Source organism: Aspergillus ibericus (genome assembly GCF_003184845.1).
Source record: "Aspergillus ibericus CBS 121593 unplaced genomic scaffold BO80scaffold_2, whole genome shotgun sequence".
NCBI lineage: Eukaryota > Fungi > Ascomycota > Eurotiomycetes > Eurotiales > Aspergillaceae > Aspergillus > Aspergillus ibericus.
The window spans coordinates 1193336-1219614 of NW_020292100.1; the positions used below are offsets into that span (position 1 = coordinate 1193336).

At 52.7% G+C, this 26279-nt stretch overlaps 12 protein-coding genes and 2 non-coding genes across 14 annotated transcripts; 7 read left to right on the forward strand and 7 right to left on the reverse strand.

The window, feature by feature from the left end:
• Nucleotides 1–157: 157 nt before the first annotated feature.
• Nucleotides 158–1074, forward strand: BO80DRAFT_440679 (pyrroline-5-carboxylate reductase family protein; the record flags this gene model as incomplete). Its single annotated transcript, XM_025721139.1, has 2 exons — nt 158–707; nt 773–1074. The coding sequence occupies 2 exons, from the start codon at nt 158–160 to the stop codon at nt 1072–1074; spliced, it is 852 nt and encodes a 283-aa protein (XP_025580269.1).
• Nucleotides 1075–1638: 564 nt separating this feature from the next.
• On the reverse strand, nt 1639–1719 carry BO80DRAFT_t22. The gene has a single exon. It is a non-coding gene; the product is annotated as a tRNA-Ser (tRNA).
• A 270-nt stretch (nt 1720–1989) lies between these two features.
• Nucleotides 1990–4389, reverse strand: BO80DRAFT_460985 (uncharacterized protein; the record flags this gene model as incomplete). Its single annotated transcript, XM_025722424.1, has 4 exons — nt 4257–4389; nt 3705–4212; nt 2131–3660; nt 1990–2070 (listed from the first exon to the last, which is right to left on the reverse strand). Exons 1-4 carry the CDS (start codon nt 4292–4294, stop codon nt 1990–1992), a joined length of 2157 nt encoding a protein of 718 aa, XP_025580270.1. The 5' UTR covers nt 4295–4389.
• A 196-nt stretch (nt 4390–4585) lies between these two features.
• Nucleotides 4586–5485, forward strand: BO80DRAFT_475076 (uncharacterized protein; the record flags this gene model as incomplete). The annotated part of the gene is made up of 1 exon (XM_025723198.1): nt 4586–5485. One exon carries the CDS (start codon nt 4586–4588, stop codon nt 5483–5485), a length of 900 nt encoding a protein of 299 aa, XP_025580271.1.
• A 137-nt stretch (nt 5486–5622) lies between these two features.
• On the reverse strand, nt 5623–7324 carry BO80DRAFT_344753 (MFS allantoate transporter; the record flags this gene model as incomplete). The annotated part of the gene is made up of 5 exons (XM_025715291.1): nt 5623–6185; nt 6233–6696; nt 6740–6806; nt 6851–7061; nt 7103–7324. 5 exons carry the CDS (start codon nt 7322–7324, stop codon nt 5623–5625), a joined length of 1527 nt encoding a protein of 508 aa, XP_025580272.1.
• Nucleotides 7325–7524: 200 nt separating this feature from the next.
• On the forward strand, nt 7525–9117 carry BO80DRAFT_397291 (FMN-dependent alpha-hydroxy acid dehydrogenase). The gene is made up of 3 exons (XM_025717374.1): nt 7525–7622; nt 7667–8681; nt 8726–9117. The coding sequence occupies exons 1-3, from the start codon at nt 7535–7537 to the stop codon at nt 9066–9068; spliced, it is 1446 nt and encodes a 481-aa protein (XP_025580273.1). The 5' UTR covers nt 7525–7534; the 3' UTR covers nt 9069–9117.
• Nucleotides 9118–9324: 207 nt separating this feature from the next.
• BO80DRAFT_372264 (alpha/beta-hydrolase) lies at nt 9325–11727 on the forward strand. The gene is made up of 3 exons (XM_025716521.1): nt 9325–9512; nt 9559–10307; nt 10356–11727. The coding sequence occupies exons 1-3, from the start codon at nt 9411–9413 to the stop codon at nt 11476–11478; spliced, it is 1974 nt and encodes a 657-aa protein (XP_025580274.1). The 5' UTR covers nt 9325–9410; the 3' UTR covers nt 11479–11727.
• A 129-nt stretch (nt 11728–11856) lies between these two features.
• On the reverse strand, nt 11857–11929 carry BO80DRAFT_t21. The gene has a single exon. It is a non-coding gene; the product is annotated as a tRNA-Thr (tRNA).
• Nucleotides 11930–13229: 1300 nt separating this feature from the next.
• Nucleotides 13230–14448, forward strand: BO80DRAFT_421143 (YeeE/YedE family protein). The gene is made up of 2 exons (XM_025718534.1): nt 13230–13632; nt 13682–14448. Exons 1-2 carry the CDS (start codon nt 13345–13347, stop codon nt 14381–14383), a joined length of 990 nt encoding a protein of 329 aa, XP_025580275.1. The 5' UTR covers nt 13230–13344; the 3' UTR covers nt 14384–14448.
• A 17-nt stretch (nt 14449–14465) lies between these two features.
• BO80DRAFT_84400 (glutaminyl-peptide cyclotransferase family protein) lies at nt 14466–15881 on the reverse strand. The gene has a single exon (XM_025724846.1). The coding sequence runs from the start codon at nt 15742–15744 to the stop codon at nt 14548–14550; it is 1197 nt and encodes a 398-aa protein (XP_025580276.1). The 5' UTR covers nt 15745–15881; the 3' UTR covers nt 14466–14547.
• A 133-nt stretch (nt 15882–16014) lies between these two features.
• BO80DRAFT_451500 (uncharacterized protein) lies at nt 16015–16920 on the forward strand (the record flags this gene model as incomplete). The annotated part of the gene is made up of 3 exons (XM_025721883.1): nt 16015–16231; nt 16287–16445; nt 16496–16920. The coding sequence occupies 3 exons, from the start codon at nt 16015–16017 to the stop codon at nt 16918–16920; spliced, it is 801 nt and encodes a 266-aa protein (XP_025580277.1).
• A 371-nt stretch (nt 16921–17291) lies between these two features.
• Nucleotides 17292–18092, forward strand: BO80DRAFT_440688 (putative histone h1.3.; the record flags this gene model as incomplete). Its single annotated transcript, XM_025721140.1, has 4 exons — nt 17292–17396; nt 17447–17751; nt 17822–18006; nt 18064–18092. 4 exons carry the CDS (start codon nt 17292–17294, stop codon nt 18090–18092), a joined length of 624 nt encoding a protein of 207 aa, XP_025580278.1.
• Nucleotides 18093–19069: 977 nt separating this feature from the next.
• On the reverse strand, nt 19070–23253 carry BO80DRAFT_421147 (mismatch repair ATPase MSH6). The gene is made up of 5 exons (XM_025718535.1): nt 22792–23253; nt 22687–22737; nt 22456–22621; nt 20026–22406; nt 19070–19976 (listed from the first exon to the last, which is right to left on the reverse strand). Exons 1-5 carry the CDS (start codon nt 23122–23124, stop codon nt 19284–19286), a joined length of 3624 nt encoding a protein of 1207 aa, XP_025580279.1. The 5' UTR covers nt 23125–23253; the 3' UTR covers nt 19070–19283.
• A 265-nt stretch (nt 23254–23518) lies between these two features.
• BO80DRAFT_397307 (tyrosine--tRNA ligase MSY1) lies at nt 23519–25763 on the reverse strand. The gene is made up of 5 exons (XM_025717375.1): nt 25341–25763; nt 25111–25264; nt 24778–25061; nt 24379–24724; nt 23519–24327 (listed from the first exon to the last, which is right to left on the reverse strand). Exons 1-5 carry the CDS (start codon nt 25676–25678, stop codon nt 23602–23604), a joined length of 1848 nt encoding a protein of 615 aa, XP_025580280.1. The 5' UTR covers nt 25679–25763; the 3' UTR covers nt 23519–23601.
• Nucleotides 25764–26279: the final 516 nt, after the last annotated feature.

Below are 26279 nucleotides of genomic sequence, written 5' to 3' on the forward strand. Positions count from 1 at the left end.
ACGTGGCCGATACAGCTAAGCTCCAGCTCCGCTACCCCTCCATTATCGCTCCGGCATCGGTTCCTATCACCACCTCTCCACCCACCTCAATCCCATCCCCTCAACCCAATTCCACCCCCAACCTACAACCACCATCACCCAATAAAATACAACAGAAATGTCCCTCCAAACCAGCACTCTCGCCTTCCTCGGCGGCGGCAACATGGCCTCCGCCATCATCTCGGGCCTCCTCCGCAAATCCGTCCCGGGGAGCAACATCCACGTCTCCGAGCCCTGGGAAGTCAACCGCAACAAGATCGCCTCCTTGGGTGTCCAAACCACCACCTCCAACGTCACCGCCGCCTCGTCCGCCTCGATCGTGATCATCGCTGTGAAGCCCCAAGTCGCCAAGGCCGTGTGCGAGGAACTCAGCGCCGCGTGGTCCTCCCGGGAGACTCTCCCCGTGGTGGTGAGTATCGCGGCGGGCATCACGGTGCAGAGTCTACAGAGTTGGTTGAGTAAGGGGAACAATGGTCGCGTGCCGGGCGTGGTGCGCGTCATGCCGAATACCCCTGCTTTGGTGACGGAGGGTGCGAGTGGCGCGTTTGCGGCGAAGGAGGTGAGTGAGCAGGAGAGGAAGTTGGTCGAGGAGTTGTTGGGCAGTGTGAGTCGGGTTACGGAGTGGGTGGAGAAGGAGGAGTTGTTGGATGTGGTTACGGGTGTTTCGGGTTCGTTTTTCTCTTAATCCCTATCTATCCGGAGCGGTGATGCTAATTTGTGTCGGGATGGATAGGATCCGGCCCTGCATACTTCTTCGCCATGGTGGAACATCTGGTTGCCAGTGCCACGGCCCTCGGATTGACCAAGGAGCAGGCGACGAGGTTGGCAGCGCAGACGTGTCTCGGAGCGGGTAAGATGTTGGTTGAGTCGGATGATGAGCCAGCGCAGTTGCGGAAGAATGTCACCAGTCCCAATGGAACGACATTTGCGGCGTTGCAGACGTTTGAGAAGCTCGGGTTTGCCGATACGGTCGATCAGGCGGTTAAGGCGGCGACGGATCGGGCGGCGGAGTTGGGCGAGAGTCTGGGAAAATAGATCAATTATGATGATTTGCCCGAAATTGGACTGAGATTGGGGTGTATAACTTGAAATACTGCACTATATGTGTGGAGAGGACGAATATCCCAGTCTTCTCTTCGAGAGAAGATCCGACAAGAACAAACGAAGTAATGTGGACTATGAATGTGCCTCCGAGGCTAGTTTAATCATCCATTAAATCCATAACTACATGAACTGAATAATCATCACTCAGACAAACACATCGATGCATTGACATAATCCAGGTTCAATATACACACCATCTACAGCGCAGTAACTAGAGTTCGAACCCAACCAATAACAGAAACGATAAACACCTCCTACTCGATCGTCTTCATCTCCAATTCAACAGCTGATCCTGGCATTATCAATAGTTGCGTGCTAGATCTAGTCCCTCTGCCATATCCAATTGGCATGCTGGACAGATACCGTGCGCGATTGAATATAGAAATAATCCCTATCGATTAAAAATACTACTATGATTGAGTAACCAGAAACAAAAAGATCAAAGAAGGGGAGAAGGGGAGGCGGGGGGAGAAAGGGAAAAAAATGAAATTATATCGTCAGCGGCAGGATTTGAACCTGCGCACGCGAACGTATCAGATTTCGAGTCTGACGCCTTAACCACTCGGCCACACTGACTGTTGACATGGTATTTTGTCGTTGTAATAGTATATACGTGAACAAATTCAAGCATAAGTCTAGGCTCTCCATCAGGTATATTGAAGATTTATCCAGGGGGTGTGGCATGGTTAGAGGTGGTTGGGGAGTATGGTGGCTTTGTATTTGATTATTTTGTGGGGCCTGGTTCTGTTATTTGTTATAGATTACGGTTGTTGGTAATAATACTCTGTTTTTGGATTTGTTTCTGTGGTTGGGTCCAACAGTGATATATATATCTCCAGGCCTACCCTACCATCCTAGAATAACATCCTCGTTGAATATCCAACTCATGGACTCGGCAGAACTCGGATCGAAGTGGTCATCTGCGCTCTGGTATATGTTAGTAGTCACCAGTTTCACCACCCGGTAGTAAATAAAAATAACACTTACCATGTCACCCCAGTCCCACTCCATTCCTCCCGGTGTCTCGCTTGCAACTTCTCCCATCTCCTCCACCATCCTCTTTAACATAGGCATACAAACTCTCTCCACATCCTCTACAGCTTTAGTCAACATACTAGAAATCTCCTCCCTACCCTTTCCACTCTTCAACCCCTCAATCTGCGCCCCCATAATCCTTGTAAGCAAATACCCCTTTACATTCGTCTCCCCGGCCTCAATAACCCGCAGACACCATTCCGGGGCTTCATCCACCATGGCAAGAAGATCCGGCCGTAAAAGGACCGGGCCCAGACTGTCTTCCTGCAGCTGGGCGCGGAGTTCGAGGGCAATGAGAAAGGTGGATTGGATGGTGGTAGTGGGGTAGAAGCCTGATGTGGTGGTTGCGAGACGGGGGATGTCGCTGTCGTTACTGGGGGAGGTCGAGGGTGGGCTGGGACACGGACAAGCAGTGCGCCAAATCTTAAATGAGGAGTCGATTACGACCTTTCGGGAAAAAGCGTAGGTGGCTTCGTGGAGGGAGGGGCCGAAGTAGGGGGCGTGCAGGGAGAGGAGGTATCGCTGGATGAGGAAGTCGAGGGCGTGGATTGAGAAGGGGGTGGATGGGGTTGTCGGGTGGAGGGCTTGTGTGAGGGCTTTGTATGCTATGCGGAGGTCTGCGTCCAGTCGGAGGGTGTCTTTGTATGTGTTCTGGGGGGAGAGGTCGTTTAGATGTTTGACGATGGCTAGGCGGGTTGGAAAGGTGGTGCGGAGGGCAATGGCCACAGAGACTGGGGTGAATTGGTCTGAAGGGGCTGGAATGGGATTGCCGGATGTGAGTTGCTCGTCGGTGAAGTTGCTGGGTGATGCGGTGTCAAAGTCGGAGAGAGAGATGAGAGGGGGCCCTCCTGAGGCGAGGCTGGATAGGAGGGATAGCTCGAGGATCGTATTCCAGAGTCGTCGACGCATTTCTGCAATCAAAGTCGCTCGACCCTGGGGGATGTGAACGGGATCACGGTGTAGGCCCATGTGGATTGCTTTTCTTAGTAGTGCGCCGACTGAAATCCAGATCAACTCGCCCACACCCAGTCTTTCCTGGGCCATCAGGAGAAGGAGACTGATCTGGAGGGATTGGAGGTCTAGTCGGGACTTGAACTTGGGCTCTGACACCCATGTTTGTGCTTCGTATACCCATCGGATAGCTGCGCCTCGCAGAGAAAACTGTTGGTCATAGGTGGTCGCGCCAATGGCAAGGACAAGTTTGAGTAGTACCAAAAAGGTGGTGTTTGGCGTGGCATCCATCCACAGCGCCTCGTAGTCGCGGCGGAACGTTGGGACATGGAGGATACGATAGACTGACTCGCTAGTCCGGAGGTAGTGATCGACGAGCGTGTCAGCCACCTCTTTCACAGGTACATCAGGAGTAGGGACCGAGGGCCACGGAGGTGCGCGTCGCGCTTTGATGACCCTGGCCAAAGATTTGCACCTCTCAATGCCAGCCCAGGCATCAGATGCATCAGTGATTTCAAGGATATCGCGGATCTGATACAGTTAGATGACAGACAAAAGCTTTACATCGACCTTACCAGAAGAATGCCGTTGACGGCCCAATGGCTTTGGCCCAACAAGCGTGTTTTGTACGCAACACTGCGAGCGATGGCTTGCGGTTGGCCAAAAGAGTCACGCTCGGTATGAACATGAAAGGTTCCCCCTAAGCTGGAGCTTGTTGTTTCGATGTTTGAAGAATCCTGGGTCAACAGCGACAACTGGACAGGTGCTGCTTGTTTCGCTAGTTGCTCTTCAAGTTGTTGGACCTTGAGCTTCATGCGCATTAACTCGGTTTCCTGAGCAGAAGCCTGGCTCATCGGAGTTGACACGCTCGACGGACCGACGAGAGAGCTTGGATGGCTTGGAATGGTCGATCTGCTCGTGCTGGATGCCGCCTCTATAGGAATTTGCTCTGAGGCTGGGCTCGAGTCCGGCTGGCTCTGGGGTGTCCCATAGACGCAGGACCCATTTCTAGCCCGCAGACAGTTGCTGCATGGCTTTTGTCGATTGCATCGTATCTTGCGCTTGCGACATAGAGTGCACGACCTGATGCTGTCAGCACAACCCGTGCATTGATGGGAGCCACCTACACGGCGGGTCTTCTCCGTCGCCCGTCGGGGTCGGTCATTCTGGTCTTGAGGAGAATACCGGCGTATGTTTATTCGTATCAAGGGCTGATGCCTATGTAGGACTGGAAGGAGGAGATACTAAAGTGTGACGATGGCTATTATTGCAAGACGAGGATGGATGAAGATGGCCGGATCCTGCCTCGTCATCTGGTTGATATGCCCGCCATCTCCGAGTCCGATCCCCGATTCCCGCCCCGAACCCGAAGTATCTCCGTCTTCTCGGCTCCTCGCATTTCCACCATCCCAATCTCCAGCTGCAACACCACAACCATCCCATTGAGCCCTAAAACATGGATAGAAATTTTCGCGATGATCTACTACAAACCTACACCGACACCGAACTAACCCAACACATCATGTCCTCCCCTTCAGCCCCATCCTCCTTCGACGTATCCCTCCTATCTTCAAAATACATCGCCAAAACAAGCAGCATCAAAGAAGCAGAAGACGCAGTAAAAGCCATGGAAGTTGTAAACCACCTTAGAATCCGCAGCCCTCGCGTACAAAGAATAGTCATCAATGGATCATCCGCACACTACATCATGAACCGCATCGAGGGAACGACATTAGACGCCCTCTGGATACAGCTAAGCTGGTTCACGACAATCAAGCTAGCTTTCCAGCTCCGTCATTTCGTGCGGATTCTCCGATCAATCACTTCTACAACCGCTGGATCCCTCGCAACAGGCCAATGCCGATCCTTCTATCTAGACGATCGCTTCGGCGTCCCTGCACGATCCACGCCGACGGATCTGGCAGAGTTTTTCCGGTTCTGGGGAAACTTTAGGGGTATGAAACAGGCGATACAGATTGCTAAGCAAGGCCAGAAGCTTAATGGGACGGAATATATCCCCCCAATGATGGGAGAATTTGTATTGACGCATCATGATCTTGCGCCCCGGAACTTGCTCCTTTCTCCCGCGGGGGAGCTTTGGCTTTTAGACTGGGAGTTGGCTGGGTTTTATCCGATTTATTTTGAGTACGCTGCCATGTATAATTTTGATATGCATTCGGAGTGGAGTACGCTGGATCGATTACGTTGGTATTTGTTTACGTGGATTGCGGTTGGGTCGTATAAGCGGGAAGCTCGTGTGCTTGCGAATATTAGATCAAAGTTCACTAGGTTTGCTGTTGGGAGGAGATTTGAACTGCTAGAGATTGGAGGGCCTTCTAGAGTTCCAGCATCTTAGTTTTGCTCTTACAGCAGATAATCTGTGGTTGACTGATTGAGACATCTTATATCGAAGGGAGACGCATGCAGCTATGTAATGGCGAATTCTACCTGGCTCTGGCTCTCATAATCTCGTTTTCCAGATCATCGCCTCCGCTAGTACACATACCGAAAGTTCAGATTCTCCTTATCTGTCAGATCCGCAAATGCCGTCTCGTCCCTTTCCCCTTCATCCCAGTCCACCTGCATCGCATCCCGTCTCCGATTCTCCCATGCCAACATCACCCTCAATAAAACTATCAGTGCAATCTCCACGAAATTCGCCACAATCATCGACCAAATTCCCAACGTGTACCGTGGCGCCTGGTCTGATTTATAGAAGAATGGTCCCGCAATGTTCCCCGCACATACACCCAGGAAGATCATCGCGTTGGTGACCACTTTCTTGGTGTGCCCGGCGATGTTTCCGGTAAGGATGGAGAGGATCAGAACAAATGATGCGTTATATGATCCAGTCAGGTAGTAGCAGATCAGTCGACCAACCTTTTCAGTTTCAGGAAGAAAGCACAGGCCAAAGGCGCCGGAGACATTGGGGAGAAGGAAAAAGATGGCAGTGACGCAGCGGTTGTTTGGGGGGAGGCGGTCATTGATGAACACGCTGATGAGGATCATGAGGGAGGTAAAGGTACCGTAGGGAATTTGCATGAGGGTCGTTACGACTGATCAGTTAGTGGTGCTCTATACTGTGGGAATAGGATGGGCTTACGAGTTGAAAAGCCAAAGCCCTGGATGATGAGAGTGCCGAAGTTGGAGATACCTCCATTGGGGATGTTGCCTGAGAAGCCTAGCAACAGGAATACCCACACTTTCCAGTCGAGAAGGGCCTCCAGGACCTGCGCAGGTTTCAGGGTCTTGTTTTCGACGCCAGTCTGGTTGTCGCGCAGTCGCTCAATTGTTAGTCGCTTCTCGCGTGGCGAAAATGTACGTGCTGTGACAGGGGAGTCGGGGAGAAAGATGGCGATAACGATGCCCCAGGAAGCACACAACGCGCCGATGATCAGAAACTCGTACTTCCACGATGACAAGGCACCTTGGATCTGTCCGATGCCGTAGCCGAGAAGTCCACCGAGAGCGATTCCAGCCCCGTTGGCGGTATACCAGAGGCCGATCCGGATGGGCTGCTGGCGCCGCGTATACCACATGCTGGTAATGAGCATGAATGCGGGATCACTGGTCTATTAGTGATGATCATTGAATCAATAGGGGTACCTACCTGCAGGCTTCAGCGGCACCAGATATCACCCGAAGTACGGCCAATTGGGTGAAATTCTTTGCAGCAGCTGTTCATGTTAGCAGCCGATGAACAGCCCAGTGATGTACTCACCCTGTAACATCAGAAAGGCTCCCCATAAGAAGATATTCACGCCCAGGTACTTTCCCACAGGGAAGCGCTGGAGAAGAAAGTTGGTAGGCAGCGCCCACACAAGGAAGCCAAAATAAAAGACAGAAGACAGCCATGAATACTGATCCCCAGCCAGGCCCAGATCCTCTTTGATCCCAAAGATAGCTGCGTATGACAAGGTCGTTTTGTCAATCTGGTTGCGTCAGAATGTCCAGTCCAAAGGGTGGTACCCACGTAGTAGAAAGCATAGCAGACTGAAAGGAACGGCAGGATCGTCAAGTCTATCTTGCGTACGAGTCTCTTCAACTCGGCAGGCTCTGCTGATTGCAGTTCGCCATCAGCAAGAAGAGCCAGTGCTGTATCTCCATGGCTGACTTTGCTGGGATGCTGAATATCCTCCACATGCGTAGGAGACCGCTTGAGGGCGCCTGTCGAGCTTCCTGTAGCCGTAGCCATGTTGACGATGACTGGTGAGGAGAAGAATGAGGGGACAATCCAGCCACAATGTATACAGCCAAGACAAGTCCATGTTAGCGTGGGGGATCGGCATCATGCAGCGGATTTTTCTCCGCATTCTGACCGCTAATCCGGGGTCGGGCCGAGGCCCGGTGAGGCTATTCCTTTACCTCGACAGCTCTTCTCTCAGACATTGTAACAGGACACATCATGTTGTTGTCTCGAGAAGAAGTTGAGAAGCACTCGACGCGCGAATCGTGCTGGGTGGCCATCCACGGCTCTGTTTACGATGTCACTGGTTAGTCCCAATCCAAATGTAAGCGCCGTCTACTCACCTGATAGATTTCCTCGATTCGCATCCGGGTGGTGTGAATGTTATCCTTCGCTGCGCTGGCAGAGATGCTACCGCCGACTTCGATTCGGTCCATGACAAGGACGTTCTGTCGCAAGCCCTGCCTCCGTCTGCCCTCAAAGGCGTTGTCCACCCTGATACTCTGGCAAAGCCATCCCGACCCCTTCCAAAAACCTCAGCAGTGGAAGAGAAAGCTCCGCCCCCGCTAGCAAATTTGATCAATCTACACGACTTTGAAAAGGTGGCCCAGCAATACCTCCCCCCTCACGCATGGGCATATTACTTCTCAGGAGCAGATGACGAGATCAGCAAACGCCAGAGTCAAAAGGCCTACCAGAAGGTGGCTTTCCGGCCTCGAATCCTCCGCAGTATCCGGAGCGTAGACACTGCCACGTCAATCCTCGGCAAGTCTGTCTCATTACCGGTTTATATGAGTCCAACAGGAATTGCCAAGTTCGCTCACCCGGATGGAGAATGCGCGCTTGCTGTTGCAGCCGGCCAGGAAGGACTGGCACAGGTGCTGGCCAATGGATCCAGCATGTCCATTGCGGCTGTTCGGGCGGCAGGAACCCATTCTGAGCAGCCGCTCTTTCAGCAGCTGTATGTGAACAAGGATATTACGAAGTCAGAAGAGACGGTCCGACGGGCTGTGAAGGCTGGTGCTAGTGGGATATGGATCACGGTTGATTCTCCGGTTGTGGGAAAGCGGGAGATGGATGAGAGATTGAATCTCGAAGTTCAGGTAAGACACTGTCCATGCTACCAAAATTGTCCTAACACATGGCAGGCGCGAGATTCGTCTGCAAAAGGACAAGGTGTTGCGAAAACGATGGCCAGCTCCATCTCGCCGTTCATCGACTGGGAGATTCTCTCGTGGCTACGAGGGCTCACCGATCTACCGGTGGTGATCAAGGGCATTCAGTGTGTGGAGGATGCAGTCCTGGCGTATCAACACGGGGTGCAAGGAATCGTCCTTTCCAACCATGGAGGAAGATCTCAGGACACGTACGCTTCTCTCTCCCAGATATAGTGCCCTGCTAACCGGACAGCGCCCAACCTCCGCTGGTCACTTTGCTGGAGATTCGACGATACGCGCCGTTTCTGATCGAGAGCAACATGCAAATCTTCATCGACGGAGGCATCCGACGGGGAACCGACGTGCTGAAAGCCATTGCCTTGGGAGCAACAGCTGTAGGATTGGGACGGCCACTCTTGTATAGTCTGTCTGCGGGCTATGGAGCGGAGGGAGCGCGCAGGGCCATCCAGATCTTGCGACAGGAGATCGAGTCGAATATGGTGTTCTTGGGTGTGACTAAAATGTCAGAATTAGGGCCTCACTTGCTAAACACGATGAGGCTAGAGAGAGATGTGGTTGGCTCGGTGAAACTGTAATTTCTGTCTCGTTGCAGGCAGCCATTGCTAGACAGCACTAGACAATATGAACGATGGGCTGAGCGTTGCGTGCGAGCGTAAGCACTAAGCTTCTTGGGACCACGGGCTTATCGAGGCCATTCAAATGGGGCGAACACCTGACACTAAGGCCACTACTAAGGCCACTAACGGTGCATCGGCCGCTAAGCGTCCGAGGCGTGTAACCATTCGATGCTTGGTTCCTGGACTAACCCCTCCTCGCAATTAATCTCTCAAGGTCCGGCTCAGTATTTGAACCCCTCTCCCAGTCGGCTTCTCCCTTTCCATCCGCAATCATTAACCTACTCAAATTCAGTCGCCGCAATGACTTCTCCAACCCCCGCCCCATTCGGCACCTGGGAAAGCCCCATCACGGCCGAGACCGTCACTTCGCAAGGCATCACCTTCTCCGCCATTACAACTACAGTTCGTTCCCTCCCTCCCAACACTCCCTCAAGCTAACAACTTCAAGCCTGATGGCACCATTTACGTCGCTGAGGGTCGCCCCGCTGAAGAAGGCCGCTCCTGCATCGTCGAATGGCGCAACGGTCAACCCCGCGACGTGCTGCCTAGAGAGTACAGCGCGCGCACCGCGGTCCACGGCTACGGCGGCGGCGCCTTTGCCGCCATCCCCAATGGAAACATCGTCTTCCACGATTGGAAAACCCATGGGGTTCATATTCTCGATCCCGCAACTGGCAGCGTGACGACTGCTGTCGAGCCGGACCCCAAGATCTACTACGCGGATTTCAATGCCCACCCGCACAATCCCGAAAGCATCCTGGCGATCCGGGAGGACCATCGCTCGGGCGAGGCGATCAATGAGCTTATTCTGATCAACAGTGCCGAGAAGACAGTCAAGGTTGTGGTCTCGGGCGCGGACTTTTACTCCCATGCCAGGTTTAACCCCACCGGGGACCAGGTTTCTTGGATCCAGTGGAACCATCCCGATATGCCGTGGACGGGCACGGAGCTTTTTGTTGCTTCGTGGGTGGATGGGGCGCTCGAGAAGCCGGTTAAGCTTGCTGGCCAGGCGGGCGAAGAGAGTGTTATCCAACCCCGATGGGGCCCGGATGGAACGCTGTTCTTCGTGTCTGATCGTAGTGGCTATTGGCAGTTTTATCAATGGAGTAATAGTGCGGACAGCGACAAGCCACGCGCCATTGTCATCGAGGGCCTGGAAAAGGGCGAATTTGGTCACCCAGAGTGGTTTCTCGCAAGGTATCTCCTTTTGCTCTATCTCACCACCAACCAAACTGACCTTTCCAGCTGTACATATGTTCTCCCCAATCCCGATACCATCGTCGCCACCTGGACGCACGAGGCAGCCGAGCGCCTCGTCATCATTGACCTCAAAACCAACACCTACACATTCCCTTCCCATGTCGCCTCTCTCACCAGCATCCGCGACAGCTCCATAGCCCTGACCTCCGCCACCAGCATTGCTGTCATCGCCAGTACCCCGACCTCCCCCAGCACTGTCTACCATATCTCTCTAACCTCCGACTCCCCACCCACCATCCTCCGCTCCTCTACCCTCTCCACCATTCCCGAATCCTTCTACTCCCACGCGAAGCACATCTCCTTCCCCCGGAACACCCCCACCCACCCAAACACCTTCTCCCATGCTTTCTTCCTCCCCCCGACCAACCCCAACTACACTAGCCCCTCCGGCCAGCTACCCCCCCTCATCATCTCCATCCACGGCGGCCCCACTGCGCACTCGGACCCAGGCCTCACCATGATGTGGCAATACTACACGACCCGGGGGTACGCCGTCGCCTTTCTCAACTACGCCGGATCCTCCGGCTACGGGCGTGCCTACCGCACCCTGCTGAACGGATCCTGGGGTCTGCTTGATGTCAGCGACGCCGCTGATTGCGCCCGCTACCTCATCTCCACCGGCCAGGTGCACCCGTCTCGCGTCGGCATTACCGGAGTCAGTTCGGGCGGATACGCCGTCCTCCAAGCCATCTGCGATTTCCCATCCCTCTGGGCCGGCGCGATCAGCATCTCGGGTATCAGTGACGTCGAGGCCCTGGTTGCCGAGACACACAAGTTCGAGAGTCATTACGCTTTCCGTCTTCTCTTTGATGATAAGATCCCTTCGACGGAGGAAGAGAAGCGGACGGTGTATCGGGCCCGGAGCCCGCGGTTCAAGGCCGACAAGATCAAGGCTATGACGATGTTGTTGCAGGGAACGGAAGATGAAATCGTGCCATTGAACCAGGCACAGGCGATGGCGGATGATGTTGAGCGCAGTGGTGGGGTGGCCAAGTTGGTGATTTTCGAGGGCGAGGGACATGGATTTCCCCGTAAGGCGGAGAATGGGCTGCAAGCTATGAAGGAGGAGGAGGACTGGTGGAGAGAGAGTTTTGGGGAGGGGCAGTAATCATATAGTACATTATCCCAGGGGGGAGGTGGGGGGAGGATACGGTATCTAATGGAGATTCGACTCCCATCATCGCTAGGACTGATTGGTAGAGGAGACAATGCCCCTGCCTAGGAGCCTGGGCACCTGAGATTGGCTGCTGCTATACATTTACCAAAAACAATGCGACCGACATGACCGTCACGGATTTCGGCTCAAGAAGCTACTCCCGTAGACAGACAGATGCATGCATAGGAGATTATAGTACGGCATAGTATAGGACCAGATCCACCATAAAGACTTGAAAACCCGAGGTACACCTGGAGACTAATCTAACTGGGGCACCAATCCGCCCCCCACTTACTGCCGCATACAAACCCCGAAAAAAGCAAAAAGAAATGCTCCCACGCGGATTTGAACCGCGGACCTCATGATTACTAGTCATGCGCTCTACCAACTGAGCCATAGGAGCTGGTTGATATGATGTGCTTGAATAATTAAGAATATAAAGACGAAATCTAGTTGAAATGGTGTCTATATCATGAACTGTGATGGATGCATTTTGGGGGTGCAGTGTGTTTGTTGTTCTTCTTGGTATATTACAGAGAGAGCTTTCTGGATGATAGATTCTAGTATGCTTTCTTATTGAGGGTTTGAATGACTGCAATACAGTGTTCTGGTAATGGGGTCAACTCCCCTTACTACTACAAGTATATACTACAGCCTATCTTTGAAACCGAAGTCCCAACAACAAATGACCGGAATTCTGTCAACTACATTTAACAGACGTAATCAATTCCTCCTCGCTTGTTGGCATGCATGGTAAGATCTATGATCCAGATACTTTAATCGATACTTGCTCTTCTAGTCCTGTAGGTATCTAGTCTCAAGAGTATACCCCCAGCAAGCCATCCCCATCGTGTTACTTATTCTCTTCCTTGTGACGACATATATTCACTGAGTGATACAATGCCCCTCTATCGGCTAACAAAGGACGGAGAACCCGTTGATAGCCGCCAATAACAGATAGATAACTGATTAGGGCATGTGAACTAGTTTCTGTACTATTCGGAGTACGGTGTACTGCAGGATCTATTGAATAAAAATCCCCATGCACCATTGGAATCCACTGCAACTATTACCACTATATATTAATTATATCTTGAACCCTCACCCACCACCAGATTCCAAATCGTGCACATCACTCACATTGGCCTGAAGAACCTACCCCATACAGTTAGGCCAGAGCTTCACTTCCCTTCACTTCCCTCGTAGACTAGATAGTTCTCGGGCTCTCGCTCTCGGGGACCAGCTTAAGCCACCCGCTCGGGCCCCATGCCATCCCCGTTCCAGGCTCCATCCATCCAGCTTCCAGAATCCCGGGTCGCCGCGCCGCCCCTGCATGACTGACCCTGCAGCTAGTTTCGATTCACGTTTCACTGATCTAGATACCTCCCTCTGACATCCTACTACTCAACTATACATATACATATACTTCTCCTAAACAGACACTTAGAATTCATTGAATCATAGAAGACCATCTACGTAGGAGGTTATCGAAAAATGACGATCGACGGATCCTACCGAATATTGCGTGTGTGCGTGTTCCGTATCGCGGATCCAGTTCGGGGATTCGTGGCTGGCAATGGTCCCCGAAATCGCCTTCGTGAGTCGGTGTCGGTGTCGGTGTCCTCGGTTGGTGACTGGATGGTTTCTTCACCTCCTTTTTGTTTTTGTTTTTTTTTTTGCATTGTCTTTTGTTTTTGCTTTTGCTTTTGTTTAGTTCTTTGTATGGATTATGGTGGTATAGGTTGGGATGGCTTCAAAAAGGTGAGACTTTGACTGCGGTGAGATTTATTTTTGTCTATACGGAATATATTCAAGGATATGTTTACGCCTGTACATACTTCGTTGGGGGCTTTGTTGCTCTTTCAAAGCTCCGCGGGATTGCTCTTGCATAATGGGGCGGTCTTGGGTATTTCTTCGCTCTTGTCTGGTGCGGTTCTGCATCCGACTCGAGAGAATGTGTCTATTATGGTAGGATTGGCATCGAGCGTCGTGCCGGTGGCGCTCTTCATGCCGGCTTTGATGCCGTCGTATCCTCCAGCACCGAGATCCTGGCTATCCCTGGCGTCCACGGTGGGCACCGGGTTTCTGCTGGGCTGGGGTACCAAGGTAGATCAACCCCCCAATACTACCCGTGCGATGTCTGACAAGCAAATAGAATGGTAGAGGCTGCACGTCCGGCCACATGCTCTGTGGTATTTCCCGATTGTCGCCACGCTCGTTCATTGCTACCGCAGCCTTCTTCACCACGGCATTGATCACAGCCAATTTTGTCACTGGGGGACACAACATCCCCTCGTGTGCGGAGGGAATACCCTGCTACATGCCCGTCTATCCAGCGACAGCGGAGCTGGTCTTCATGGTCGCCACCACTGCTCTTGCGTTCGTGACGAACTTTTTCGTCGTACCCCGAACGCTTGATCGATCGGACAAATCCAGGACAATCTTTTCGTATCTGGCGGGCCTGGAATTCGGCATGGGGCTACTGTTTTCCGGAATGGCCGACCCAGTTAAGGTGTTGCGGTTCTTCGCCTTCCTCTCCGACCCGTCGCGCTTCGATCCGTCTTTGGCACTCATTATCCTCTTCGGAATCGGCCCGTCATTGATGACCTATTTGTCCATAAAGCCAGGACAGCAGACCGAGGCCACACGGTCAAAACCCACTCTGGCGGAGCGATGGAAGCTGCCTACTGCCACCGTGGCGGACATCGACTGGCGCTTTGTCGCCGGTGCAATAGCGTTTGGCCTTGCCTGGGGATTACGTGGCGTCTGTCCGGGCCCAGCGGTCCTGCGCACGGTGTTGCAACCAGCTTGGGGTCTGGCGGAGATGACTGGTTTCATGCTTGGAAATCTGGTGTAATTGGTTTGGGTATACCAGACGGATCTTCGTTCACAAGGCCGTTAGACGGCCGCCAAAGCCCATTCAAAAGCTATGCAATATCAGCACAGCCCACATAAAGTATCCAGTATAGATGTATATAGTCCATGGCCCAGGCCACGTCAATTCAATAGATTAGACAATGCTTACAATTCAGTCTTCGCCTGATAGCTGCCAGAGCGCTTGTTCTTGCCAGGGGTCGTTTCAGCCCCAGGCATGAACCCTTCCAGCTCCATCCACTCCGCAGCGAACGCAGTAAACAACAAGCTCCAGTCTTCCACCGTGTCCATGTCCAAATGTTCGCCGTCGTCCTCCATGCGATGCCAGACCGCCGGGAATCCGTGGGGACCCGCATCGATGACATGGAGGATCTCCACCCCGCGTTTCATGAAAGGAATATGATCATCTTGGATGCTGGAGAAGTGAGGGATTTCGTGCTCATTTTTCGACGCGTGCGGGAACCATGCCCGGGAGGAGGCATCGCCAGAATCGCCAGAAGACTTGAACTGCTTGAGACCCCGCAGACGGTGCTCTAGTGCTGCCAATTTCTTGTAGGCCCAGTGCGTTGTGGGAAAGAAGGACTGAATCGTGGGATTTTTGGAGCCCAACAAATCCAGGAGGACAAACAGAGAGATCGAGGACAGAGGAGTCTTGTAGGCAGACATGGCGGGGTTGACTTCCGAATCCCACTGCTCGGCGAGAGATCGCGCACCATAGAGGGAATCGGTGTCCGACCATGTCTTGAAAGCCTCCTCGCCGTCCAAAAAGAAGACTTGGATGCCCTTCTGCTCATCCAGGGGGTTTGTACGGCCTTGTGCCCGCATGTCCTCCCACTTCTTTGTCAAAGCCGTATCGATGCTTCGCATAGCGTGCATGATCATCGCGCAAGGGGCTGCGCTGTCAATGGCCCCGATGAATCCCTCCGGCTCGTATTTGCTGTCGTAATGGGCGACGAGAGTCAGTCTCCCGACATCGCCAGCAGCCGCCCACGGAGGGTCGCGGGACGCGATGAAGTTGACAAAGGGAACCTCTTTCCCATTAGACACAGGGGTCTTGGATGTCGAGTTTTGGAATTCGATCTTCCAGTTGGGGAGAGAAGTCCGGAAGAAGTCGGCGAAGTGATTCAGAACCGCAGTCGACCCGGGGGTTCCAGAAACGCGGGTCCGCAAGATTGGGGATAGGATGGCCCCGTTATGGATATCGAAATCCTCGTTCGGACGAGGAAGGGATTCGAGGGTCGCATCGGAGATGGCCTGGTAGGCGTTTCCCGGAGCGAGCAGGCAGAGAGCGGCGATATAGATGGAGAGTAAGGGGGCCAGAAGGCCACGGTAAGCCGAATACATCACGGATGTGGATGGATCAGCAAGCCTTCATGGTAAAGGCGACAAACGACTGAACTGCCTCCGATCGAGGCCAAAGGGATGTGGGATCGAGGATCAAGATGAGTTGGAGTCAAGCGGAGAGTCAAGGGACAGTGATTGGGGTCGATTGATTGTCGGCCCGTCAATCGCGACGCCCGACCGCCAAGCCGGTCCCGTCGCGGACTTTCTCCAAAATGCCGCCGTCGATCCATTGCGTCTCGTTCAATTCTCTCCCATTGCTAATCAACACCAATGCGGCCGTTTATCCTGTTGAGCGCGCAGCTGCGCGCAGCACTCCCTCGGAGTGTGCGAAGAGACCTTAACAGTAAACTGTTTACCCGATTCAAGACGACCCAGAACCCCGTCCAACCGCCAAAGAGCGAGCTACCTTTTATCAAACGCAACACTACGGCGCCCCGGAATCCACAGCCATCCCCGGCCAAGCATGCGAAGTTGACCTTCCGAAAAGGTATGACGATCTTCGGCGTGAAATTGGAATCGAATTGAGCTGAACGGAGCTATAGGGCCACCGGAACGCATTGTCATTTACCATGGCGGAACTGGAAAGACGGTCATCCTGGGGACGCTGAGGATGACGACGATATTCATCTTCGGTGTTTCCTGCTTCTTGGTCGCCCCGGCGTTCAACTCCGACGAACATCCGTGGTATCTTGCTCCGGCCAGTGAGTGCTCCATTCCGTCTGTCGCAAAATGTCTGTTGACTTGAAGCAAGTTGTGATTGCCAGCGCCTTCCCCATGATCTTCGTCTCCTGGACTTCGGCTCCATATGTCACCTTTGTACACCTTGCGCTCCCAGTCTTTGCCCGACGCTCTCGGGAGGCAACCATTGAATACGCAAAGAACTTGCCGCCCACGGCCACCTTATACATGACCACCATGAGATCGACGTCAATGCCTCTCAAGACGGAAATGCGGATGGGTGATTTGGTGCCGAATAAGTCTCTCATTCGACCCGTGAGCTTTACCAATTTGAACCCAGCGCCCTATCGGTGGTGGGAGGGCAGACCTCCCCAGCACTTTTACACGGATTCGAAGAGCAAGCGTGGGCGCCCGTCCACGACCTTCTACCCTGCATTGTGGGAACATGTGTACAAGCAGATTCAGAATAATGGTGCGATGAAGAAAAAAATAAAATGAAGCGGACCATGGACATACCGCTGCTACCAAATGAAAAAGTAGGCACCAAAGGCCGCAGTCGATATGTGTTATTCTCGTTGGCTTAGTGACATGCAAAGGGCCTTTTCTTATATCATTCACATTAATAAGCTTCAGTTTGTCCCCACCTGTTTTCTCGTTTGGGTTGCATAGTGACTCGCGGGGGTTCATTGTTCGTCATCTTCTTCTCGCATCACTTGCTCCTGGTCTTTTCCCTCTGCAGGTCCCCATCTCTCACTTTTCCCCTCCCTCCTTCCACCTCACCTGAGCATCTGCACCTGTGCCTCACTCTTGCTACACCTTCACCCATCCATCCTATCAAATTCCGCACAGCGATTCTCTCTACATTGACCATGTCAACTCCCAAGTCGAACAAGCCGGAAGGCCTCCTGGGGCTGAGTACAGCCGAGGCCAGAATGATCCTTCTGGGCGTGCTGAGCAGCGATGAGTCTGGCAAAGTATGCATTTCTTCCCCGCATTGAAGCTCGACCTCTAACAGCAACTGCAGGTCGACTTTGACAAGATGGCCGTTCTGGGAGGCTACAAGAATGCCCCATCCGCTAGTACACTTTACCGCGGCGCCAAGCGCAAGCTCCTCGGCGGCCAGAATGGTACAACCTCTACTCCTTCCAAAGGCCCCGCTGCCACTCCTAAGAAGACTCCCGCGAAGGGCAAGAAGGGCAAGGCAGCTGGTGAGGAAGAAGATGGCGATGGCGCTGTCGATAGTCCCCTTCCGCCCAAGGCCAAGCGTCAGAAGACGACCGACACTCCCAAAACCCCACACGTCAGCAAGAAAGTCGTGAAAATCGAGGGGTATGTATCTATTGCTTTTAGTCCTACCCTATCTGATCAAAGCATGCTAATAATTCCCCGGTTCACGCAGCAACAGCACCCTCGAACCATCTATTCCGGTCCCGAAGAAAGCTGCCGTGAAGAACGAAGCGAATAGTAAAGTGAAAGAGGAAATGAAGGAAGACTCTTCGGATACTGACGCCTACTACGATGCTCTCGTCAAGAAGGAAGACGACCGTTCCGACACCGAGGAGCTCATGGACTCTAGCCAGCTCAGTCGCGAATTCACCGCCATGGAATAGGGTCAGGTTGAGACTAAGGCTGCGACCAAAGCTGAGACCAAGGCTGATTCCAAGAAGTGAACAATCATATCCTCCTCGGTCTATGTTTTCTATCAAGTCGGTGCCTGTTTTTCGGAATTACTGCATGGGGATCGGAGTTCATGATTCATAAGTGGGATTTCAGGCGCGATGGATGATTTTCATTAATTTCCTTGACTGATTGTCCTTTGGTCCGCACCTTGGCACGCATGGGCGGGATGTTTCTGATTTTCAAATGGTTTGTTGGTTGCAATATTGAGGTTGAACTAGTACATCACCAGGTACAGGCGAGTTTGCACATGGCGGCATTTGATCCAAGCATAACAGCAACAGAAACAAGATATCGTATTTAATGCCATCTACTCATACCAGCGCTGCCTATCCCCTATTAACCCAAGCGAAAGAAAGCATAGCGGGTGACTGATCTAGTTTTCATGAACGAATAGGCAGAAAAGGTTGATTATAGCTTATAAGAATGAATTATAGTGACATGAGCTTACTACCTACAACCATATCATCACTCTACAGCAACTGTAATTAGCTGTAACCAACGCTGCATTATAGTTTGTGAGGCTATACAACCGTATCACAACCATACTGCAACTGTGTAATGACCATACAGAACGATCAATTACAATCATGTGAGGTCAGTGCAACCTTACTGTAACTACGGAGTACTATGTATGTTGCAACTGTATCACAACCGTACAGTAACTGTATCAGACAGTCAACCCTCCTCATTATCACTTAGTAACGGATAATGAGTATTTATTACCTTATGAAAGAGTTATAGGATCGATGGAATCCTTTACATAGGCATCACTGCCAACCCCCAACCTAGCCCAGTAATGGAATTCTGGATGTCATGGACGCCCGCTTCTTCGCTTATCAACTTGAGGAGTTGCGGCAGGCAAGCCACATGGGGGGGGGTCTATCTATGTACTAGGACTAAGTATGATGCACTGGATAAGTGTTGTTCGGCCTCTGGCTCAAGTTTACGTGGGCACGAAGGAAACAAATCAAATCTTGAATCACGATAGATTAACCAGGATTATATCCCCACGGGTTTGAAATCAACAGTAACATATCCCGACCTAACGCCTATCCCAACCCAGTACATATAATAAAAATAGAGAACAAGAGTAGTAGTAACAGACATCATATCTATGTGAGAATGGCTTTTGATGACGAGGGAGAAAACACAGGCTAGGTCATAACACACAGTTTTGATGCTCACAGAGCTTCAATCGCCTTTCTCAACACCTCAAGACTCCGATCACTGACCTCCTCGTTCTCAGTCGTCGTGGTTGTATCACGCAGCGCCCACGCGATATCACTCCACCAGCCCATTCCGATGAGACCACCGCCTTTCCGGCGTTCCAGAGACTCCTTGAGACGACTGGTATGTTCCCACTGTTTGGCGGCCACTTCTGCACGCTCGATGACCTTATCTGGGATACCGCACATGGCGGCGCAGTGCATACCGAAACTGCCCTCCGCGACGCCGTTCTCGAGCTTATAGAGGAAGGTAACGCGGCGTTCCTCGTCGTCGACGTGGATGCGCATGCGCTTCGGGGCGATCTCGGGGTGTCCTTCGAACTCGGCCGCCAGGGAGTGGTAGTGTGTTGCGAAGAAGCCGAGAGCGCCGATGTGTGTGGCGACGTGGTGGAGGACGGCCTGGGCGACGGCGACGCCGTCGTAGGAGCTGGTGCCGCGGCCGAGCTCATCGAGGATGACGAGGGAGCGGGGGGTGGCTTCGGAGAGGATCTTTTTGGTTTCGGAGAGCTCGACGAAGAAGGTGGATTGCGCAGCGAAGATGTTGTCGTTGGCGCCCAGTCGGGACATGATTCGGTCGACGGGGGTGAGGCGGGCGGATTGACAAGGGAGGTAGCAGCCGATTTGGGCCATGATGACGGCAACGCAGGTCTGGGGTTGGTTAGGATGTTATGTGATGAGGGGTATGGAGGGTTCTTACCATTCGTAGGACGGTGGACTTTCCGGCCGCGTTGGCTCCAGTGAGGAGGTCAATGTTGGGGCGGTTGCCTCCCAGTTGCACGTCGTTGGGGATGAAATCGCCCACGGCGGAGACCAGGCATGGGTGGCGCAGCTCCTCGAATTCGAGGACGCTTCTCTCATCGTCGACAAACACTGGGCGGCAGCTGGGTTGGCCTAGAGAGGCAGAAGCTTTGGCAAGACTAATGAGGCAGTCAAGCTGAGCAACGATGCGGACAGCAGCAAGCCAGGTCGCATAGTTCTCATCAAACCGTGCATAGAATCGGCCAGCGACTTCTTTGACGATCTGACTGTGCGTTTCTTGAGCTTCTTGCAACTGACGGATAAGTTTCCGCAGCTCCGGGAAATAGTAGCGCTTGACTTGTTTCGTTGCGGACATTTGATCCCAGCCCTTGGGAATGTTCTTCACCTTGATCGGTACCTCTAGCTGATAGATCTCCTTGCCGTTGTCCTTGTAGATGATGGCGGAAGAGCCAAGTTCCCGGCGCACGCGCTTCAGAAGGCTCTCAAGGTCTCGGTGGATTTGCTCGATATGTTCTTGGGAGTTGTCGAAATCCTCTTCGACACCAGGCTTGGGCACCAAGATGCCATTCTCCCTCGCCTTCGAGCGATCAAAGGCAGTCTTCCAGTATTCAAGCAACTCGTTCAAGTCAGGCATTGCGCCGATCAACTGTCCAATGACACCTTCCCCGGAGCCACTGTCCTTGAGGAGACTCATGGTGTACTCAATCTGCTCAAACCCTTCCAAGACACGCAAGAAGTCCTGGGCCTTGCAGTTTGCAGCATGGATACGAGAAATGAGTCGCTCCAAGTCAGGCATCTTGGTCAGCTGCGAGGAGAACTGATCCCTGACACTTGAATCGGCGTTGAGGGCATCTACTGCATCCAGCCGAGCATTGATCTTGTTCGCATCCACAAGCGGGTGGCAAACCCATTGCTTGAACATCCGCTTGCCGAAAGGCGTGATGCAGCGATTGAGGAGCTGGAACAACGTGCCTTCAGAGCCACCGTCGAAGGAGTTGGCAAAGATCTCCATGTTGATAAGGGTTTGGCCATCGAGCACTAGGCTGGTGGCCTTCTTGATTGGGTCGTATGCAGTGAAGTTGCCAATGGTTATCAAGTCACGCTCGATCTTGAGGATTCTGAGATACTGCACCAAAGCCCCAAATGCGGACATGACCAGTTCCTTATCGCGGGCTTCACGAAGTGCTTCGGGCCATGCTTGCAGGTTATCACCGTCCTCGCAGACAAAATACTCGCTAGCATCAAGCTCTTTCACCGTAATGTCGGCTTCCCAGAACTCCTTTCCTGGTTTCAAGTAGTTCCAGATTGTGGTCGGCCCCGTGTTGTTTTTCAAAATCCGCAATGCCTTCTGAGAGACTGTAGACTTCTCCAAGAGAAGCTCCTGCGGTCGAGTTTGTGCGACGAACGTTTCGAATTTTGTCATGTCCACATCGTCTACAAACTCAGATAGGAAGAATTGACCGGTTGCAGTGTCGACAAAAGCGATTCCAAACGCAGGCTGATCATCTATCAGGGCTTCTTTAATGGCAACGCAGAACGTAGACATGTCATCCTGAAGCATGGAGCCTTCAACAAGAGTACCAGCTGTGAGAACAGAGGCGAGTTCTCTCCTGATGACCTTGTCTTCTTTAGCTCCGCCCTTCTTGCCATCTCGCTCGCGCATCTCCTTGCCCAAGGCTGATTCAATTTGGTCGACCCGAGCGATCTTGAATCCCTTGGCCACGAACTGGTTGGCCCAGTGATCCAAGCTCATCTCCGGGACACCGACCATGCGCATGTTTACCCGATCTGTAAGCTTCAAATCGAAAAGCTGATGTCCAATAGTAGCATCGTTCTCGTAAAGCTCGTAGAATTTGCCCTTCTTAAAGAAGACAACGGTGTCCCAAAACTTCTGCTTGATCTCCCAATACTGCTTCTCAAAAGGAGAGAACTTGGCCCAGGCCAACGGGGGAATATATAGAGTCCGGGGATCATATTCAGGATGACCGATAGGATGTCCGTCGATGTCGCGGATATTCGCAAGCCAGGCATACCGCTGTTCAGGCTCCGTAACATGTGCTTTCTGCTTCTTAGCCACCGAAGAGCTCTTGGGAGTAGGGGCTGCGCGCGGCTGGCGAGGTTCAGAAGTTTCCGGGTCGTATGTCCACTTGAGAGCTGTGCCAGAAGTCGCGTCCGGAATGTCCAGGTCCATGTCTTCTTCTGCTGATACAGGCGGCAAGGAAGACGACTTGCTCTTCGGTTGGATCGACGGCCTCTTGCGTTTCTTGGATGGCTTGACTTCTTCCTCCGAATCATCGGCAACAACAAAATCGTCCATTTCTGGCAGTTATCAGCACTCGCCCATCCAGATCAACGGCACAAGACTGACCATCGTCGGAGTAGCCCACGTCTCCGCCAGCATCGTTGAACTCATCTTCACTTTCTGGTGACATCTTCCTCCGCTTGCTCCTGCTGTTCCGGCCTGGGCGGAATATCTTCTCATCATCGTCTTCGCCTTCAGAGTCGGATTCGACGTAGTTGACTTGCTTCTTGGCCTTGTGGGATGATTGTCAGCACACCCTTTCTATATGTAGTGAGTTATACAATGGTGCAGACTTACCCGCCGTGATGGAGAGGCAGTCTTCAGTTCGGGCTTTCCATTCGGACTTCCCTATAACCCTGTTAGCCGTACACTTAGACAAGCGTCGTTCAACACAGGTCGCACCTGAGTATTATCTTCCTGTTCATCCTCTTCAGGGATGACCAGATCACTACTCGGCACCGGTTCCAATTCCTGCTTGAATTTTGGAACGCTCTTTTTCCTCTCTGCCGCGCCCTTGGCACCCCCGCGGCGCTGCTCCGAGACCCTCTCCGCTGGCGAAGAAGCAGGTTCCGCATTACGAGCGGTTGATGGAGTCGATGGGGACGACTTCTGAAAGAACCCAAGGATTGACTTCTGGTTCTTCATGTTCTGCGTACTGGACGTGGAGCGTTTCAGTGCCGCGGAGGCGGGCGTCGCAGTCGTGGGAGAGGAAACGGCGGGCGTTCCTCTAGCCATTATGGGCTATAACTTTTAAGGATAGATTGGTGTGAAGGCCAAGTTATATCATGCTTTAAGTGAGAAGAATACGACGATAGGATGGGGCAGGGCAATGACTGGGGATGGGATCGGACAGGGTGATCAGTGACAGCCCTGGAGCGACAGGAAACGGGATCGGACATGTCGGCGGGCGTCACGCGTCGACGCGTTGAGTGGTTCTGCCGCCGCCTTCTGGACGGACCGGGCAGCTACTGGACCAATCAGATGGAAGTGGAGGTGGGACAGCGCGAACTAGTCCATTGATCGGATCAACATCGACACTTTAAATCAGACACTAACCTGTGACATCGGGTCTGACGGTCAGCCGGCCTACGTAGTATACAATTGACCTTGATCAATGGCCTTGGTGGTGTTGGTGATCGTACGGGTACATTCAAGGTATACATATGTACACAGGTCTAATAATACAAGAGTGGTATATGATCAAGCACGGCATCAAGGCTTAGCACCTTCGTCGGATCCCGTAGTCTCCGGCTCCCATCCGGGCGCCGTCAGTCCAGCCGCCCGGAATTCTTCATCGCTGACAATCTTGACAATTTTGAACTTCCACTTGCCCAGCTTCAGAAACAAGGTGTCTCCCCCAAGGATGAACTCTTGCGTCTTCTCCACTGGCCAGGGCTTGATGGGGGTAAACGCTAGATCATCCGACATTGGCCCACTGTCTCCGGGACGGCTTCCGACATAAGCGCCCTTGTTCACAATCACCCGGTGGCCCTCACCCTTGGAACTCACCAGGCCGGCGGACCATAGGACTTTATGCAGCGACTGGTTGTAGACCAGAGAGCGGGGAAGGGTAACCTGAGTTTGTGGCATGTTGGCAAAGTTGGTTTGGGGAGCGTAGGCGTTCCCAGATTGAGGATTATCGAAGCCTGCGGTTGGGGACTGGGGTTTGCCGGGGGTGGTGGGTTTCAGAGGGAGCGGGCTTGGTTCTGCGGTTGACGACCGTGGGCGGAACAGCTGGCGATGCTGGAGAGCGACCGCATCCGCCTCTGCTTTGCCATGGACCAGCTCGACAAATTCCGCAGCAAGAGCATGCTGGGCCACCCGCTTGGATGGATCCTTGTTCTGCTCCTCCATGATCCTAGCGATTTCGGGCAACGGCAAGAAGGTGAACATTTTCAGATAGCGCTCGACGGTATCGTCTGGAGTCCGAACAAAGAACTATTATGTGTTAATAAGACAGGTGTCCCTTCCTGGCCATGTCCAACATACCTGATACAGCTCGAACGTGGACGTCATGTCCTTGTCCAGCCAGATCGCATTGCCGGCAGACTTTCCAAATTTCTCGCCAGACGAAGCGGTGAGCAAAGGTGTCGTAATTCCAAGGGGTTTGTCCAAAGCATCTTCCAAGTCACTCTTGTGCAAGGGGTCCACGTTGTTCTTGCTGATCGATTTCACAGCGTCCATGCCGAAGAGGATATTTCCGAATTGATCCGAGCCTCCAACTTGAACCTGGACGCCCTTTTGGAAGAGTACCCACCAGTCCCATGCCTGCATTAGCGGGTAGGCAAACTCAGCAAAGGACATTCCATCACCCTTTGTCAGTCGGTTTTTGACCCTGTAACTTGATGAGTACGGCCCTCAACCAGTGACGCACAACTGTGGACTCACGTATCTCGGCCTAGCATAGGCCCCAGGCGCGTGTGAACCCCCAGATCCCGGAAAACATCAATAAGAGGTAACGAATTCCACCATGTATTGTTATTCACTAAAGCACGTCTGGACCGCTCGTTGTCATAACCATGCCTTTTACCGTACACGGCAACACTGTAGCCCAACTTCTTCAGCTGCATGTGCATACTCGCCATATTTGCTTTTCGAACCGAGGAGTGGACCTGCTCTCTGCTGTTGAGTCGTCCTGTCGGGTCACCGAACCGAGCGGTGGCACCACCGAGCTGTCCGAGTTAGCCAGGCTTCATGGCTCTTCACGTGGAGATTACTGACCAGAAATGTAACAGGCAGACCCCAGACGTAACCCCAAGCCAACACCATAAACGGTAGCATATGGCCAACATGCAAAGAGGGACCAGTCGGGTCCACACCTGCATACATACCTACTCTCTTGTGCGTGAACAGATTGTCCAACATCTTCCGTTCTCTGCAAATCAAGCGTTGTATTAGCAGATGCATCTATCACTGATACACAAGACAGGCAGTCCAAGAAGATCACCTACCCAACGACATCGTGTAGCAGGCCTCTCTCCTCGAGGTGTTGTGCAAAGTTAATCCTCTTTCCATCCTTGATTTCCCGTGCGAACTGAGCCCATTCCTGTTCAGCTTCCTTTTGTTTTCGAATGTAGTTTTGTGAGATCCATCTTTTCTGTTCCGACTCGACTGAAGCGACGGGATATCTGATCGTAGGGCGGGTTCCGTTGGAGAGCGACTGGTTCATCCGCAGCACTTGTGCCGTCCGCGCATAGTTGCGAGCGCCGCATGGTGTTTGTCGCAATGAGAGGATTGTGGACGCATGAAGGCGTGCCGTGCGGGGCAGAGCCCCTGAGTGTAGCCTCATGAGACCAAGTGACCAAACAGGTCGATCAATCGGTGCGTGTGACTGATTGACGATGTATCGCGTCGAAATGGCAAATGGCTGTTCTATCGACTCCAAAATTACCTCCGAGAAGCCGCTCCGTTGCGTCGCCGCGGATAATCATTGATGCGGAGCTCATGCGGATTCCTATCTGGGAGGTCACGTGCACGCATCTTGTGCAAACATCCCAACATCCAGCAGTGCTTTGTTGACTCCTCGGTGGAATTGGAACACTACCTGATATATGTCTAGCAGGACTGAATAGCAAGGCAGAATGGGAGTAGTATATCCACCATTCCAAACCCAACAGTGACTACTGTACAATTCGTTCATTACGAGTCCCTGATGGCATGCAACTGGGAAAGCAAGGCATCGTATCAACATCTCACTATGAATGCATGGATTTAGAAACCGCTTTTCGTGATCCATGCCTTCAATTCGATGCAGTCACTTCCAGAAGACGTACCCCGCATGCCCCCGGGCGAAGTTTAGCCGCAGGTCCACAATGCGGGGAAGAAATAGCCGAAGGAAGAAGAGCCCCAGACTGGAAATGCAGTGCTGGAGAGCCAGCTCGCCCGAGCTC

Coding starts and splice junctions, on each gene's coding strand:
- BO80DRAFT_397291 (XM_025717374.1), top strand. CDS start 7,535: ATGTTGTTGTCTCGAGAAGAAGTTGAGAAGCACTCGACGCGCGAATCG. Junction 7,623..7,666: donor CTCTGTTTACGATGTCACTG/GTTAGTCCCAAT, acceptor CTCACCTGATAG/ATTTCCTCGATTCGCATCCG. Junction 8,682..8,725: donor GGAGGAAGATCTCAGGACAC/GTACGCTTCTCT, acceptor CTAACCGGACAG/CGCCCAACCTCCGCTGGTCA.
- BO80DRAFT_372264 (XM_025716521.1), top strand. CDS start 9,411: ATGACTTCTCCAACCCCCGCCCCATTCGGCACCTGGGAAAGCCCCATC. Junction 9,513..9,558: donor TCTCCGCCATTACAACTACA/GTTCGTTCCCTC, acceptor AACAACTTCAAG/CCTGATGGCACCATTTACGT. Junction 10,308..10,355: donor CCAGAGTGGTTTCTCGCAAG/GTATCTCCTTTT, acceptor TGACCTTTCCAG/CTGTACATATGTTCTCCCCA.
- BO80DRAFT_421143 (XM_025718534.1), top strand. CDS start 13,345: ATGTTTACGCCTGTACATACTTCGTTGGGGGCTTTGTTGCTCTTTCAA. Junction 13,633..13,681: donor TGCTGGGCTGGGGTACCAAG/GTAGATCAACCC, acceptor ACAAGCAAATAG/AATGGTAGAGGCTGCACGTC.
- BO80DRAFT_84400 (XM_025724846.1), bottom strand. CDS start 15,744: ATGTATTCGGCTTACCGTGGCCTTCTGGCCCCCTTACTCTCCATCTAT.
- BO80DRAFT_421147 (XM_025718535.1), bottom strand. CDS start 23,124: ATGGCTAGAGGAACGCCCGCCGTTTCCTCTCCCACGACTGCGACGCCC. Junction 22,622..22,686: donor CTGCCTCTCCATCACGGCGG/GTAAGTCTGCAC, acceptor TCATCCCACAAG/GCCAAGAAGCAAGTCAACTA. Junction 22,407..22,455: donor CGTGGGCTACTCCGACGATG/GTCAGTCTTGTG, acceptor GATAACTGCCAG/AAATGGACGATTTTGTTGTT.
- BO80DRAFT_397307 (XM_025717375.1), bottom strand. CDS start 25,678: ATGAGGCTACACTCAGGGGCTCTGCCCCGCACGGCACGCCTTCATGCG. Junction 25,062..25,110: donor GTCTGCCTGTTACATTTCTG/GTCAGTAATCTC, acceptor TAACTCGGACAG/CTCGGTGGTGCCACCGCTCG. Junction 24,328..24,378: donor CCACGTTCGAGCTGTATCAG/GTATGTTGGACA, acceptor AACACATAATAG/TTCTTTGTTCGGACTCCAGA.